Here is a 13898-nt window from a genome sequence, read left to right as displayed (position 1 = left end):
GAACCTTAGGCCCCCTACAAAACCTTTCACCTGACTCCATCAACCTCCTGACCCCACCGACACCCCACACCCCTACCTTCTACCTTCTTCTTAAAATTCACAAACCCAATCATCCTGGCCGCCCCATTGCAGCTAGTTGCCAAGACCCCACAGAACGTATCTCTGCCTACGTAGATCAATACCTTCAACCCATTACATGCTGTCACCCATTCTTCATCAAAGACACCAACCACTTTCTCGAATGTCTGGAATCCTTACCCAATCTGTTACCCCCAGAAACCATCCTTGTAACCATTGATGCCACTTCCCTATACACAAATATCCCGCACGTCCAGGGCCTCGCTGCAATGGAGCACTTCCTCTCACGCCGATCACCTGCCACCCTACCTAAAACCTCTTTCCTCGTCACCGTAGCCAGCTTCATCCTGACCCACAACTTCTTCACTTTTGAAGGCCAGACATACCAACAATTAAAGGGAACAGCCATGGGTACCAGGATGGCCCCCTCGTATGCCAACCTATTTATGGGTCGCTTAGAGGAAGCCTTCTTGGTTACCCAAGCCTGCCAACCCAAAGTTTGGTACAGATTTATTGATGACATCTTCATGACCTGGACTCACAGTGAAGAAAAACTCCAGAATTTCCTCTCCAACCTCAACTCCTTTGGTTCCATCAGATTCACCTGGTCCTACTCCAAATCCCATGCCACTTTCCTTGACATTGACCTCCATCTGTCCAATGGCCAGCTTCACACATCCGTCCACATCAAACCCACCAACAAGCAACAGTACCTCCATTATGACAGCTGCCACCCATTCCATATCAAACGGTTCCTTCCCTACAGCCTAGGCCTTCGTGGCAAACGAATCTGCTCCAGTCCGGAATCCCTGAACCATTACACCAACAACCTGAAAACAGCTTTCGCATCCCGCAACTACCCTCCTGACCTGGTACAGAAGCAGATAACCAGAACCACTTCCTCATCCCCTCAAACCAAGAACCTCTCACAGAAGAACCCCAAAAGTGCCCCACTTGTGACAGTATACTTCCCGGGACTGGATCAGATTCTGAATGTGGCTCTCCAGCAGGGATACGACTTCCTAAAATCCTGCCCCAAAATGAGATCCATCCTTCATGAAATCCTCCCCACTCCACCAAGAGTGTCTTTCTGCTGTCCACCTAACCTTCGTAACCTGTTGGTTCATCCCTATGAAATACCCAAACCACCTTCCCCACCCTCTAGCTCCTACCCTTGTAACCGCCCCCGGTGTAAGAACTGTTTTATGCACCCTCCCACCACCACCTACTCCAGTCCTGTAACCCGGAAGGTGTACACGATCAAAGGCACAGCTACGTGTGAAAGCACCCACGTGATTTACCAACTGACCTGCCTACACTGTGACACTTTCTATGTGGGAATGACCAGCAACAAACTGTCCATTCACATGAATGGACACAGGCAGACAGTGTTTGTTGGTATTGAGGATCACCCTGTGGCTAAATATGCCTTGGTGCACGGCCAGCACATCTTGTCACAGTGTTACACAGTCTCGAGTTATCTGGATACTTCCCAATAACACCAACCTGTCAGAACTCCGGAGATGGGAACTTGCCCTTCAGTATATCCTCTCTTCTCGTTATCCACCAGGCCTCAATCTCCGCTAATTTCAAGTTGCCGCCACTCATACCTCACCTGTCTTTCAACAACTTCAACAAATTTTGTGTGTATGTTTGTGTTTGTTTGTGTATCTATCGACCTCCAAGCCCTTTTGTTCGGTAAGTCACATCAACTTTGTTTTTAGTGATGTAAATAAAATAGAAAGAAACTTCCACATGGGAAAAATATATTAAAAACAAAGATTCCAAGACTTACCAAGCGGGAAATTGCCGGTAGACAGGCACAATAAATTAACTCACAAACACACACACAAAATTTCTAGCTTTCGCAACCGACGGTTGCTTTTCAGTAAAGAGGGAAGAAGAGGGAAAGACGAAAGGATGTGGGTTTTAAGGGAGAGGGTAAGGAGTCATTCCAATCTCAGGAGCGGAACGACTTACCTTAGGGGGAAAAAAGACAGGTGTGCACTCGCGCGCGCGCGCACACACACACACACACACACACACACACACACACACACACACACACACACACACACACACACACCTCGACTGACATCTCTGCCTGAACTCTTTGCCTTTAAAAATGTCTGCTTGTGTCTGTGTATGTGCGGATGGATATGTGTGTGTGTGTGTGTGTGTGTGTATGTGTGTGTGTGTGTGTGTGTGTGTGTGTGTGTGTGTGTGCATGTGCGAGTGCGAGTGTACATGCAATAGATTTCGTAATTAAATACAATGCCTGCCCAAAAAAAGTCAAGCACCTACACATTGCACATCCCCACTGGCATGGATGCACACATGTTTCAGTTGGGAAGGGTGTCATATACCCACTGTGTCCCCCTCCCTCCCTCCCCCTGCAGGTAAGCTAGCTCACAGCTGTTGTTACCGGTTCACGATTCCCTGGATACTTCCACTGGAGTGGAGTTGATTTCTGAACTGGTAACGCACATGTTGTATTGGGGACAGGTCTGGGGATGTTACTGACTACAGAAACACCTTGAAATCATACAGACAGTCCAGAGAGAGATGTGTTATGTGTGGATGTGCACTGTCCTGCTGGAAAATAGCACCACAATACCGTCACATGAGAGGTAACATATTAGGATGCAAGATGTCCGAGACACACTATTGTGCCGTGTGTGTGTGTGCGCGAGTGTACACCTGTCCTTTTTTTCCCCCTAAGGTAAGTCTTTCCTCTCCCGGGATTGGAATGACTCCTTACCCTCTCCCTTAAAACCCACATCCTTTCATCTTTCCTTTTCTTTCCCTCTTTCCTGACGAAGCAGCCGCCGGTTGCGAAAGCTCTAAATTCTGTGTGTGTGTTTGTGTGTTTTATTTATTGTGTCTATCTACTGGCGCTTTCCCGCTTGGTAAGTCTTGGAATCTTATCTGGTTTACACTTAAATTGTTAATTTCGAAGAAGTGGAGATAAGTCTCTCATTAAGTTGTCAAATGAATTTTTGTCTGCTTTTTTGAATGGATATATTTTTGTAGGATTTGGAGGTTACAATATTCAGTCTTGCTATGGCAACTCTGTGTTCACTAATCCCTGTATCCATTTTGATGCTTGTTACTAGCTCATGATTATTTGTTGTTAAGAGACCAAATGTGTTTTGCACAACCCTTTACTATTCACGTGGGCTAATGAACTAACTGGTCAGAAATAATTTTCAGAGAATGCATTTAGCACAATTTCGGATGATACTTTAATGATACCTCTGGATTTAGACATGTATTTTCATAACTATATTGAGGGTAAATTAAAGTCACCAGCACCTCTAATTGGGTGGTTTGGGTATGTGTTTGAAATTAAACTCAAGTTTTCTTTTAACCTTTCAGCAATCGTATCATCTGAATTGGGGGGGGGGTTGGTAAAAGGATCCAATTATTATTTTATTCCGGTTCTCAATAATGATCTCTGCCCATACTAACTCACTGGAGCTATCTACTTTAATTTCATGACAAAACAAACTGCTTCCAACAGCAGCAAACATGCCACCGACAACTGTCTTTAGCCTATGCTTTCAGAAATTGTACGGTTCTTTGCAGAAATTTTGGCTGTACTGATCTCCAGAATTAGCCAGCTTTCAGTGCCTATATCAATTTGAGAATCAGTGCTTTCTATTAGCACTTGGAGCTCTGGTACCTTCCCAACACAGCTACAACAGTTTGCAGCTGTTATACTGATGGTTCCTGTATCTATGTCCTTCCTGCGTTCAGCCTGCACACTTTGAGACTGAAGCCCTTTTTTTGTTTTACCGAGACACTCTAACCTAAAAAATTGCCCAGTTCACATCACACAGCCCCTGTTACCCGTGTAGCCACCTCCTGTGTGTAGTGGACTCCTGACATATTCAGTAGATCCCAAAACCCAACCATCCTATGGCGCAAGTCGAGTAATCTGCAGCCTATATGGTCACAGAGCCATCTAAGTCTCTGATTCATACCCTCCATGTGGCTCTGTACAAGGGGTCTGCAATTGGTTCTGTAGACTATAGTGGAAATGGTGAGTTCTACTCTCATCTCGTAAGAAAGACTGGCAGCCCTAATCACTTCTGTTAGCTGCTCAAAACCAGAGCGACTTCCGATCCAACGCACATCCTTGGTACTGACATGAACCACCTGCAGTTGGCTGCACCCTGGTATCCAGAAGGACCCTTTCCACATCTGGAATAACTCCACTTGATATGCACACAGAGTGCACATTGCTTTTCTTCCCGTTCTTGGCAGCCATGTCCCTAAGGGGCCCAATAAAACACCTAAAATGGGAGCTCCCAACTACCAATAATCCCACCCTCTGTGATTGCACGCGTTTTGCTAGCTGAGAAGTTTCCTTTGAAACAGGACAGGTGACTGCATCTGGCTGAACAATAGTGTCAGCCACAGTCAGTACCTGAAACCTGTTTGTCAGACTAACCAGGAAGGCCTTATGTGTGGCCCGCTGGGATGTCTTTCGCCATCTGCCATGTCCCAAGGCAAGCTCCCACTCGACCACAAGTGAAGGGTCAACCTCAGTGCAAGCAGTAACTGGGGTGGCCCCTGGTGAGGACCGATCGGGGAACTCGGATGTGCCGGATGTCAGTTGGATCCCCACGGCCAACCCACAACAGTGATGCCCATCCACTGCAGCTTCAATCTGTGTAACTGAAGTCATCACAGCCTGGAGCTGTGAGCAAAGTGTCACCAACTCAGCTTGCATCCACATACAACAGCCACATCCTTGCTAAAGATCATGGAAAACTACACTACAAAGGCGAACAGACTATTGACACATGCTGTGGAACTCTACTGCAGACCCTGATGAAAACACAAGAACTGTGTGTAATAAATTAGATTGATATGCAGAGATTTAAAAACCGAACTACTGAAGCACTCAGGTAAGACTAAATGATTCACCCCTGATTAGAAACTTGTAATATGTCACAAAATCAGTTTGCTTTCTGATGAAAATGAAAACATGGGAACTGTGTCATGGATTAAATTAATGTGAAGAAGTTCAAGAAAATAAATTATCAAAGCACACGGTTGGAATTATGCAATTTGTTCCTAGTTAGGAACTCTTGAAAGTCACAAAATCAGTTACTTTCCTGTTGCTGCTTCTGTCTCGGCTGAGTGCTGCTTCCTCATGGGCTTTGTTTTCAAAAATTTAGAAGTAAGGTTTAGTTTATGTGCAGAATTCTTTTCTCTTCCAGGTGACTACTGGTGAGCTATAAAGACTTCAGTAAAGACATTTTTGTAAAGAAAAAACGCCACACATTGTAGGTCTTCTGCCAACAGTTAAAATCCTTACCTGAATGTGAGAATAAGTGCTGTGTCAAAATACTGAGAAGTTTCAGCAGCAGAACTGAATTGACATCTGAGTCTGTGTGATATTTATAATTGTTTTTGTGGGTTTGTGAAGCCTTAATTACTGGTAGTAGTCAGACATGAGCATTAAATGTAATTTCTTGATTGCCCTTGGTAGTGAGTTGTCAAATGCCCATCATCTTGATGTAATTTGGTTTTGTGATGAGTCCTCAGATAATGTACACAACACAGTATTTAGTTAATATGACTGGATTTCGCATTTATTAACACCCATAGCAACATTGTGACTGAAACATTTGAACGGTGTCAAGATTTTTAACAGTGCACTTTCACAAACAAATTATGAGGATGTATGTCACACAGTTAGTTTTGACTACACAGTCATTAAATGTAATTGATTTTTTAATAGCTGATATCAATACACAAATGTTCATGTTGTTGACAAGGAGAAATTAACAAAATAATTAAGGCAGACTTAAAGGTTGAGATGGTAACTCTTTAATCACAGATGTTATTGTGATGGTTTCCAAGTGCGGACTTTCAATGAGATGGGAACTGCATGTTGTTAACAAGAGGTCTGACACAGAGATGTTGGTCAACTGCATTCTACTTCATGACTTGGTACATATGAGTTACATGCTGATGCATATGTGTTATGTAATTGAATTCTAGCCATAAGTTGGAGTATGTAAAAACTGGCATATGGATAATTTGTGAAATCGGTAAATATATTATAGTTAATTATAATTTAAGGTATAAATTAAGATAATATAATGATCAAAATTAGTAGGGATGCTGTTGTGTTGAATCTTGTAGTAATTTTGTTGAACTGTATGCCAGATATTTATAACGTACTAAAGTTCACAGTACTATATGATTGATACACTGTAAGTGTATGTGGTGTATTATAGGGCTTCATGTAAAATTTGCAGCTTAATAATTTCTCTAATTTAGTTAAATCCTTAATTTGTGGCTTATTTATATAAACATATTCATTATTTGCTTCAGAAAAGTAAGGATAACAAAATTATAATATCAAATCTTGGCAATAAACTATCTTAAAGGCTCAAATGAAGAAAGTATTTTTGCATGTGTCAGAAGCTTAATTATAAATAATTTCAAAGTCGATGAATTTTCATATGAAATAAACTAGTTACTGAAAAAGCACAAAATTAGGACTACCCATTGAATTAGGTATTTTGTGAGTAAACTGTTGTTAGCTTTCACCATTTTGATGGTTGTCTGCCAATGGAAAAATTCGATTTTTGGTTTCTTGTAATTAACAAGGTTTTAAGCAAAGCTTAACATACTATTAGAATCAGCACATTGTAAGCTATAGTGGGAATAATAAGATTACAGAAAATACTGTATGAACAACAGTTTGGGAGTTACTTCATGTACACATGGTATGTGCGTTATGTGTGTAGCTCACTCAGGATACGGTGGCTGATATGTAGTGACCAGTTGTTGTTCGAAGCGCTGGATGAGTTCATTCGTTTGTTCAGAGGGGAGGTCAATAAGTGGTTTCCATCTTTTAGCCTGTCAGTGCTGACAGAATGCATGCACTTTGCAGTCTTTCTCAGAGAATTTTACAGGATCTACTTGGTAAAAGAATTTCATTTTTGCTTTACTCATAGCTTTGTATGCCAGTTTCAAGATGATATGTCCATCATTTCATTAACGGTCATAGTCATTGTGATATTTACATGTAAGTTAGACACTTTGGAAAATTCGGAATAGTGTGCAGTGAAAAATAAGATGTCACTATGGTTTTACGTTTGGTGCCCTTAGGGGGAAAAAAAGAACAGGTGTACACTCGCGCACACACACACACACACACACACACGGCACAATAGTGTGTCTCGGACATCTTGCATCCTAATATGTTACCTCTCATGTGACGGTATTGTGGTGCTATTTTCCAGCAGGACAGTGCACATCCACACATAACACATCTCTCTCTGGACTGTCTGTATGATTTCAAAGTGTTTCTGTAGTCAGTAACATCCCCAGACCTGTCCCCAATACAACATGTGCGTTACCAGTTCAGAAATCAACTCCACTCCAGTGGAAGTATCCAGGGAATCGTGAACCGATTACAACAGCTGTGAGCTAGCTTACCTGAGGGGGGAGGGGGGAGGGGGACACAGTGGGTTTATGACACCCTTCCCAACTGAAACATGTGTGCATCCATGCCAGTGGGGATGTGCAATGTGTAGGTGCTTGACTTTTTTTGGGCAGGCATTGTATTTAATTATGAAATCTATTGCATGTATTATTATAATCAATAATATTGAGTTGACAGCTTTTATGATGCAGTTTGCTGTTTGATAATATACATTCCAAGGCATGTAACACCAACACATGTGCACTATAGCTGTGATAAATTTCCTCATTTCAGTGAGACTAACTGAATTTCAATTTGCCAATGCACCAGTGGTAGAAAGAGAATTCATGTTTTGTGGTTTTCGTATGCTCTGCTGGGCATTCAGATTTGTGTGATATTTTGCATATTTCATTGCAGAATCTGTTTGAAAGCATGGAAATGGGTGGGGCATGTTCTCATCTAAATTCATTACATTGCAGTCTTAAAAATGCCATAGTAACTGGCAATCGACAGCATTTGTACAGTTTTTCCTGGACCCTACTCTTAGTTTTTCAGGCTCAGTGGACATAACTATCAGAAGAAAATAATCATTGCTTGAATGTCATGATATCCTCTCTCCTTTACTGATTCCCCAGCAAAATATCATACTTGCAAATAAACCGACCACTGAATTATATATGCAAAGTACTGTCAATTGAATAATGAATAAAAATTGTGAATATTTCAGCTTCAACACTTATTTTTTTGAGATTTTGTAATTTCTTCTTGAAAATAGTCTTCCTCATTACTAGAGGCATGTATTACACCAAAGTATGAGGATTAAACTTTGCTTTCCTGAAATGAAAGTCATGCAATAACTCATGAATTACATCATCGTCCAGCAGACATGTGCTTCACTATGTTGATGCAGCCGACACACCATCTTCCAATATACTCTGCATAATCTAGGGATCAGTGCCTAAATTATGGTCTCCACTAACCAGCCATGAAAAACAGGAGCTGTAGATGTGCGCAGAGCAACAAAGGATAACATTGAAAAGTTCTTCATGTAAAATTATGGGTTGTGGATTTTTAGGAAAGCCAGCAAAGGCCATATCTATACAGGCACTGGCCGCAAGCTGTTAACATTTTATAGTTACAAAAACAATATTTAAAATTTGTTGGAGATCTCTTTCACTACAGAAGCAAAAGAAACATGAATTGTCTTAGACAGTCTGCCTTTCTCATCATCAACACACTGTAGTAAATTCAAATGTAGCTATAGAGGTCTTTTAATAAAAAATTTAATGTCACATGTAAAAGAAGAAGGTAAGATTTGTCATCAGCTTAATAAGGAGCTTACATTAAGCAGCTTGTGTAACATACTGAATATTTTGCAACTAAATAAATATTGAAGAATTTTTTTATTTCATATTAGTAGTTTTGTGTCTGCATAAGTGTGGAAACACTGCTGAATCATCCTATTGGCACAGTGTCACATCTCTTGACAACAATGGTTGCTCAATGTGGAAAGTGGGGAGCGGGCCCCTGGAAGAGGAAGGAAAACTCAACATGTGGGTAAATTTACAGGGAGCAGAGAGCCCAAACACTGTGTAGAGACTGGCATGAAGAAAAGCACAAAATGTGACCAGTGCAAGTGACCAGAACAACTGGCAGACAGAAACAAGAGCACACCGAAATGTAGAAACCAGATCCATGTTAGTTAATCGCATTGTAGGGCCTCACTGGCATTGCCTGTCACCAGTGGCAGCTAAACAGCTGGGTCAGTGGTTCTGTCCATATGATTCTACAAACACACTATCTGTGGTAGTTTCTGTACTACTTTGCTGTGAAATCCATGCCAGCACATTTATGTCAATATGGGTGTCCACTGGCAGGGATACTAAAAATAGAAACAAATATAAATGGAAAATGATACAACACTAAATTTGGGAAGACAGTGTTCTGAGAATTAAGTTGGAATTTCACTAGACTTGAGGTCAAAAGAAATCCAATAAAATCATCAATACCCTTTTTTCATTGTTAATTTCCCACTTCTCCTTTACAAATAAGTCCCCTTCGCTTGGTTACGTAATTCCTGAGTAGCCTCATTTCCTTAGACTCTTTACTTTCTGTAGCCGGATGAAGAAACATTAGGTTCTAGAATAAGTCGTTATTACCATATGTCTTGCCAGCTTAAAAGTAGTGGTTTCTTTTTTTATAACTTTATTTTAGTTTCACGTTTCACTTTTTGTACTATTTAATCTTTTGCATAATGTATTTATCATTGTAAGAAATGGAAAAATTTTCCTTATTTATTGGTTTGTCTCTTTGCAGCCATTCAACGAAGTCTGTACTAGATTTTGTAAACAGCAGTGAAAATGCTATTTTTGTTGTAAATACTGTGCACCTGATTTCACAATTAGCAGACAACCTCATTATTGCCTGTGGTGGCCTTTTGCCTTTGTTGGCATCTGCAACATCACCTAATGTGAGTTACTGAAAATATGAAATACCAATCAAAATATTTTTATACTGTTAGTTAATAATCAATTACTTTCAATTTCAGTGCGAGCTTGATGTAATCGAACCTACTCAGGGTATGCCTATTGAAGTCGCTGTTTCATTCCTGCAGCGGCTTGTCAACATGGCAGATGTTCTTATTTTTGCCAGTTCACTAAATTTTGGTGAACTAGAGGCTGAGAAAAATATGTCAAGTGGTGGAATTCTTAGACAATGCTTGAGACTAGTGAGTTGTATGCTTTGGGATTGTAGCTATTGCATGTAAAGATTTTTCAGTATAACGCGCAGCATACATAATATTAAATTAATTCCAGGTATGTACCTGTGCTGTGCGAAACTGTCTGGAATGTAAAGAACGCTCGAGACAGTTTCCAACACCCACTCCAACAACTGTCAACAATAACAACAAAGCAGCTCATCTTCAGTCACTCATTAGAGGGGTTCAGGCGTCGCCCAAGGTATGGGAGTAAAACCTATTTTTTACTGAAAAAGAAATTTATTGGTAATTGCATGATAATGGAAATTATACAATGGAAACAATTTTTTTTTAAAAAAAAAAAAGGTCAGACGCACACTCCTGTGAAGATGAGTGGTGGTTGGCACGTAGGCACATGAAAAGTTCAAATAATTGAATTAACTTTTGAGCTTAGGCTTTGGGCAGGTAAGTGTGGTTGTGTATGTGAGAGTGGGCTCCAGCAAAGACAGTCCACAACTACAGACATACGTTCCTCCATTTCAGACAGCAGGGATACCATACGGAGCCTGCAGTAGATAGCAGAGATGGTACCCTACAGTTTCTCAGTACTACTTGTGGTGCCCTCAAATAGAAAACTTGTCAAAACTTTGCTTTAAGACAGTGCTGCTTATTGCACATAACCTGAGAAGAGTTCATAAGTTAAACCTACTCGGAAAGTCTATGCTCTTGTGTAAAAGAATGTGTTTTCATTGCCTGCATACTGAATGAATGATTTCTTCAGTGATTGATTGTATAAGAAAATCAAAACTTCTTAAACATGTAGCTGCTTTCGGTATTTCTTGTGCAGTTGACCTGTTGGAAAAAAATTCAAGCATTTCAGGTCAAGTATTTATGGCTTAAGGAATATAATATTGGAGAAAATTTTCTTTTATATTTCCTTACAACTCTAACCAAAATTGCAACAGCCCTACTTGATTTCCATTCTGACTACAGAACGGCATGTGCCATCGTAGAGTAGATTCATCTAATATTTCACACGAGTAAAATGTGCTGAAGACGTTGCTTAACAGTTTGTGTGTTAGAGGCAGAGATAGTTTCTGTGATTCTTAAGAATAATAGTTGTAGCATGTAGCTCATTATTGGATGTGCTAAGACAATAAATAATTGTGGTTCTGTCACATCCGTTAATCAGATGTTTCCACTAACAGAAACATTAATATTGTTGCAGAATATAGTTGAAAATCTTGCTAGCCAGTCAAGCCCAGTAAAAGACCCAGAGAAACTCTTGCAAGACATGGATGTAAATAGACTACGAGCAGTAATTTATAGAGATGTGGTAAGTATCATTCACGTTTTGAGCTCTATTTGTTTTTTATATGTGTTTAATATATGAAATTATTCTTCAGTGTTTATTACTGTGTGAGTGAACATTTGAGACTAGCACATACATGGGTTTAGAGCTACAATCTCTATTAAAGCAGTCATCAATCTGAAGATTGTTTTGAACACCACAATGGTCCTCTTGGAGTTGGTATGCCATTGCCGTGCTTCAAGCTTTGAATGGTTTTAACAAACCATTTATAGGGGGACCTACAGTTTAACATGAATTCCAAACCACAGTGCAGTCCAGCATTCTCCACATCAACAAATATTGCCAGTGGTGAAAGAAGTGATAAGAGATAGATAAAAATCCTAGGATAGGCGGTAGATTGAACCCGAGACCTACGGATTTTTGGCTGGCAATTTTTCACATAACCACTGAGTTGTTACAGTTTGAAAAACATCAAAACTTAAAAGTAAACTGAAATCAAAATAAAATTCAAAACAAAATAATGAATTATGATCTCTTCAGAAGCATACAGATGTGGATAGTAAAAAGCAGAAAGATTAGGGTTGAACGTATCATTCTATCCCATTAAATACAAGGGTATTAGAGATGGAGCACAAGCATATACAAGGGTAAATCAATTATTATCCACAATTTATATTTTTGTTTATTTTGGTAGTACTGTTGTTTTACACTGATGACACATGCTTTGTTTATTTGTTCTTATATCTTTGCAATTGTCAAGCTGCTAGGTTAGTTTTGTTATCACTGCCATGCTGTTAATCATGGCTGCTCCGCTGTCTATTTGCACCAAAGAAGAGCCAATGTTCAGTGATCTGGGAACAGTGATTTGTGACAACGGACTGCCTATGAATGGATTGGAAATTTCTGAAATGGTTGCATAAGTGTTACGCACGATGAAGGAGCCAAATGACCATTTACCACCACAAGTGAAGAAACCGTTGAGTGTTCACATGAAATGATTCTCTTAGACAGATGATTAACTATTGACAAAGTGGCACTTCGTCTGCAAATTAGTCACGGTTATGCCTGCAAAATGATCCACAACAGACTTGGGTTTCATAAAGTTTGTGAGAATTGGGTCCCAAAACAACTCACTCAGTTGCATAAACAAAGGCACTTGGACATCTGTAAAAAACATTTGGATCGCTATTGTAACGAAGGGGACAACTTCTTAGACAGGATCATTACTGGTGACGAATCATGGATCCATCATTACAAGCCGGAGAGTAAATGGCAGAGTATGGAATGTGGAATGGAAACATCCAAATTTGCCATGCAAGAAAAAGCTCAAGACCCAACAGTCTACAGGAAAACTTATGCTTACAGTTTTTTGGGATGCACAAGGTCCAGTACTGGAACATTATGGGGAAAGAGGCACAACAATAAACAGTGTACATTACAGTGAGATGCTTACTGCCAGGCTAAAGCCTGCAGTTCAAAGCAAATACTGAGGATTACTGTCAAAAGGTGTTGTGTTGTTGCACAACAATGCCCGTCCACATACTGCTGCCCACACTGCTGAAACGCTCCAGAAACTCAAATTTGAAGTACTGGGTCTTCCTCCATATAGTCCTGATCTTTCCCTTTTTGACTGTCACTTGTTTGGTCTACTCAAACAGGCAGTAAGGGTCCATCTATTTACCTTGGACGAACCAATGAAAGAAGTGGTGCATTCCTGGCTTGCAGCTCAGCCGAGAACCTTCTTTTATGAGGGCATCAGGAAGGTTGTATGACGAGGGACTAAGTGCGTTGAAATGAAAGGAGACTATGTCAAAAACTGATGTTATTCTAAGTTTCGTATTTGATTACAATAAAATTTTATAACTATTTTGTGGATAATAATTGACTTACCCTCATACATCTATTTGCTGAAAACCACTGTGAACTTCATGGAAGGGGGCACTTCACATTGTTCCACATTTTAATGTTTCTTCCTGTTTCATTCACATATGGAGTATGAGAAGAATGATTGGTTAAATATCTCTGTGCAAACTGTTATTATCGTACTCTCCTCTTCATTGGCACAATGGTAGCGATATGTGGGAGTTGTTAGTATATTACTAGGTTCCTCACTTAATACTGCTTTATCAGACTTTGTAAATATGCTTTTGTAGGATAGTAGGTGTCTATTCTTAAGCACTTGCCAGTTCAGGTTTTCAACATTTTCATGGCAGTCTCCCATGAGTGAAGCTTACATGTGACCATTCATGCTGTCCTTCTTTGTGTAAATTCAGTAGTACTCTATTTGGTACAGGTCCCATGCAACTGAGCAATATTTGAGGGGGGATCACATAAATATTTTGTAAGCAATTGCTTTT

At 40.1% G+C, this 13898-nt stretch overlaps 1 protein-coding gene across 6 annotated transcripts in view; it reads left to right on the top strand.

Moving 5' to 3' along the window:
* The window catches only part of LOC126281932 (neurobeachin), a 2071601-nt gene that overhangs the window by 1188509 nt on the left and 869194 nt on the right, over nt 1-13898 (top strand). For all 6 annotated transcript variants that reach the window (XM_049981271.1, XM_049981272.1, XM_049981275.1 and 3 more), the window contains 4 exons: nt 9848-10001; nt 10080-10259; nt 10348-10491; nt 11458-11565. In XM_049981271.1, the coding sequence (XP_049837228.1) occupies nt 9848-10001; nt 10080-10259; nt 10348-10491; nt 11458-11565 (586 nt within the window). The remainder of the gene's footprint in view (nt 1-9847; nt 10002-10079; nt 10260-10347; nt 10492-11457; nt 11566-13898) is intronic.

This window comes from Schistocerca gregaria, chromosome 7, assembly GCF_023897955.1.
Source record: "Schistocerca gregaria isolate iqSchGreg1 chromosome 7, iqSchGreg1.2, whole genome shotgun sequence".
Lineage (NCBI taxonomy): Eukaryota > Metazoa > Arthropoda > Insecta > Orthoptera > Acrididae > Schistocerca > Schistocerca gregaria.
The sequence above is the reverse complement of the archived record's forward strand: the minus strand, read 5'-3'. Positions and strand labels throughout refer to the sequence as shown.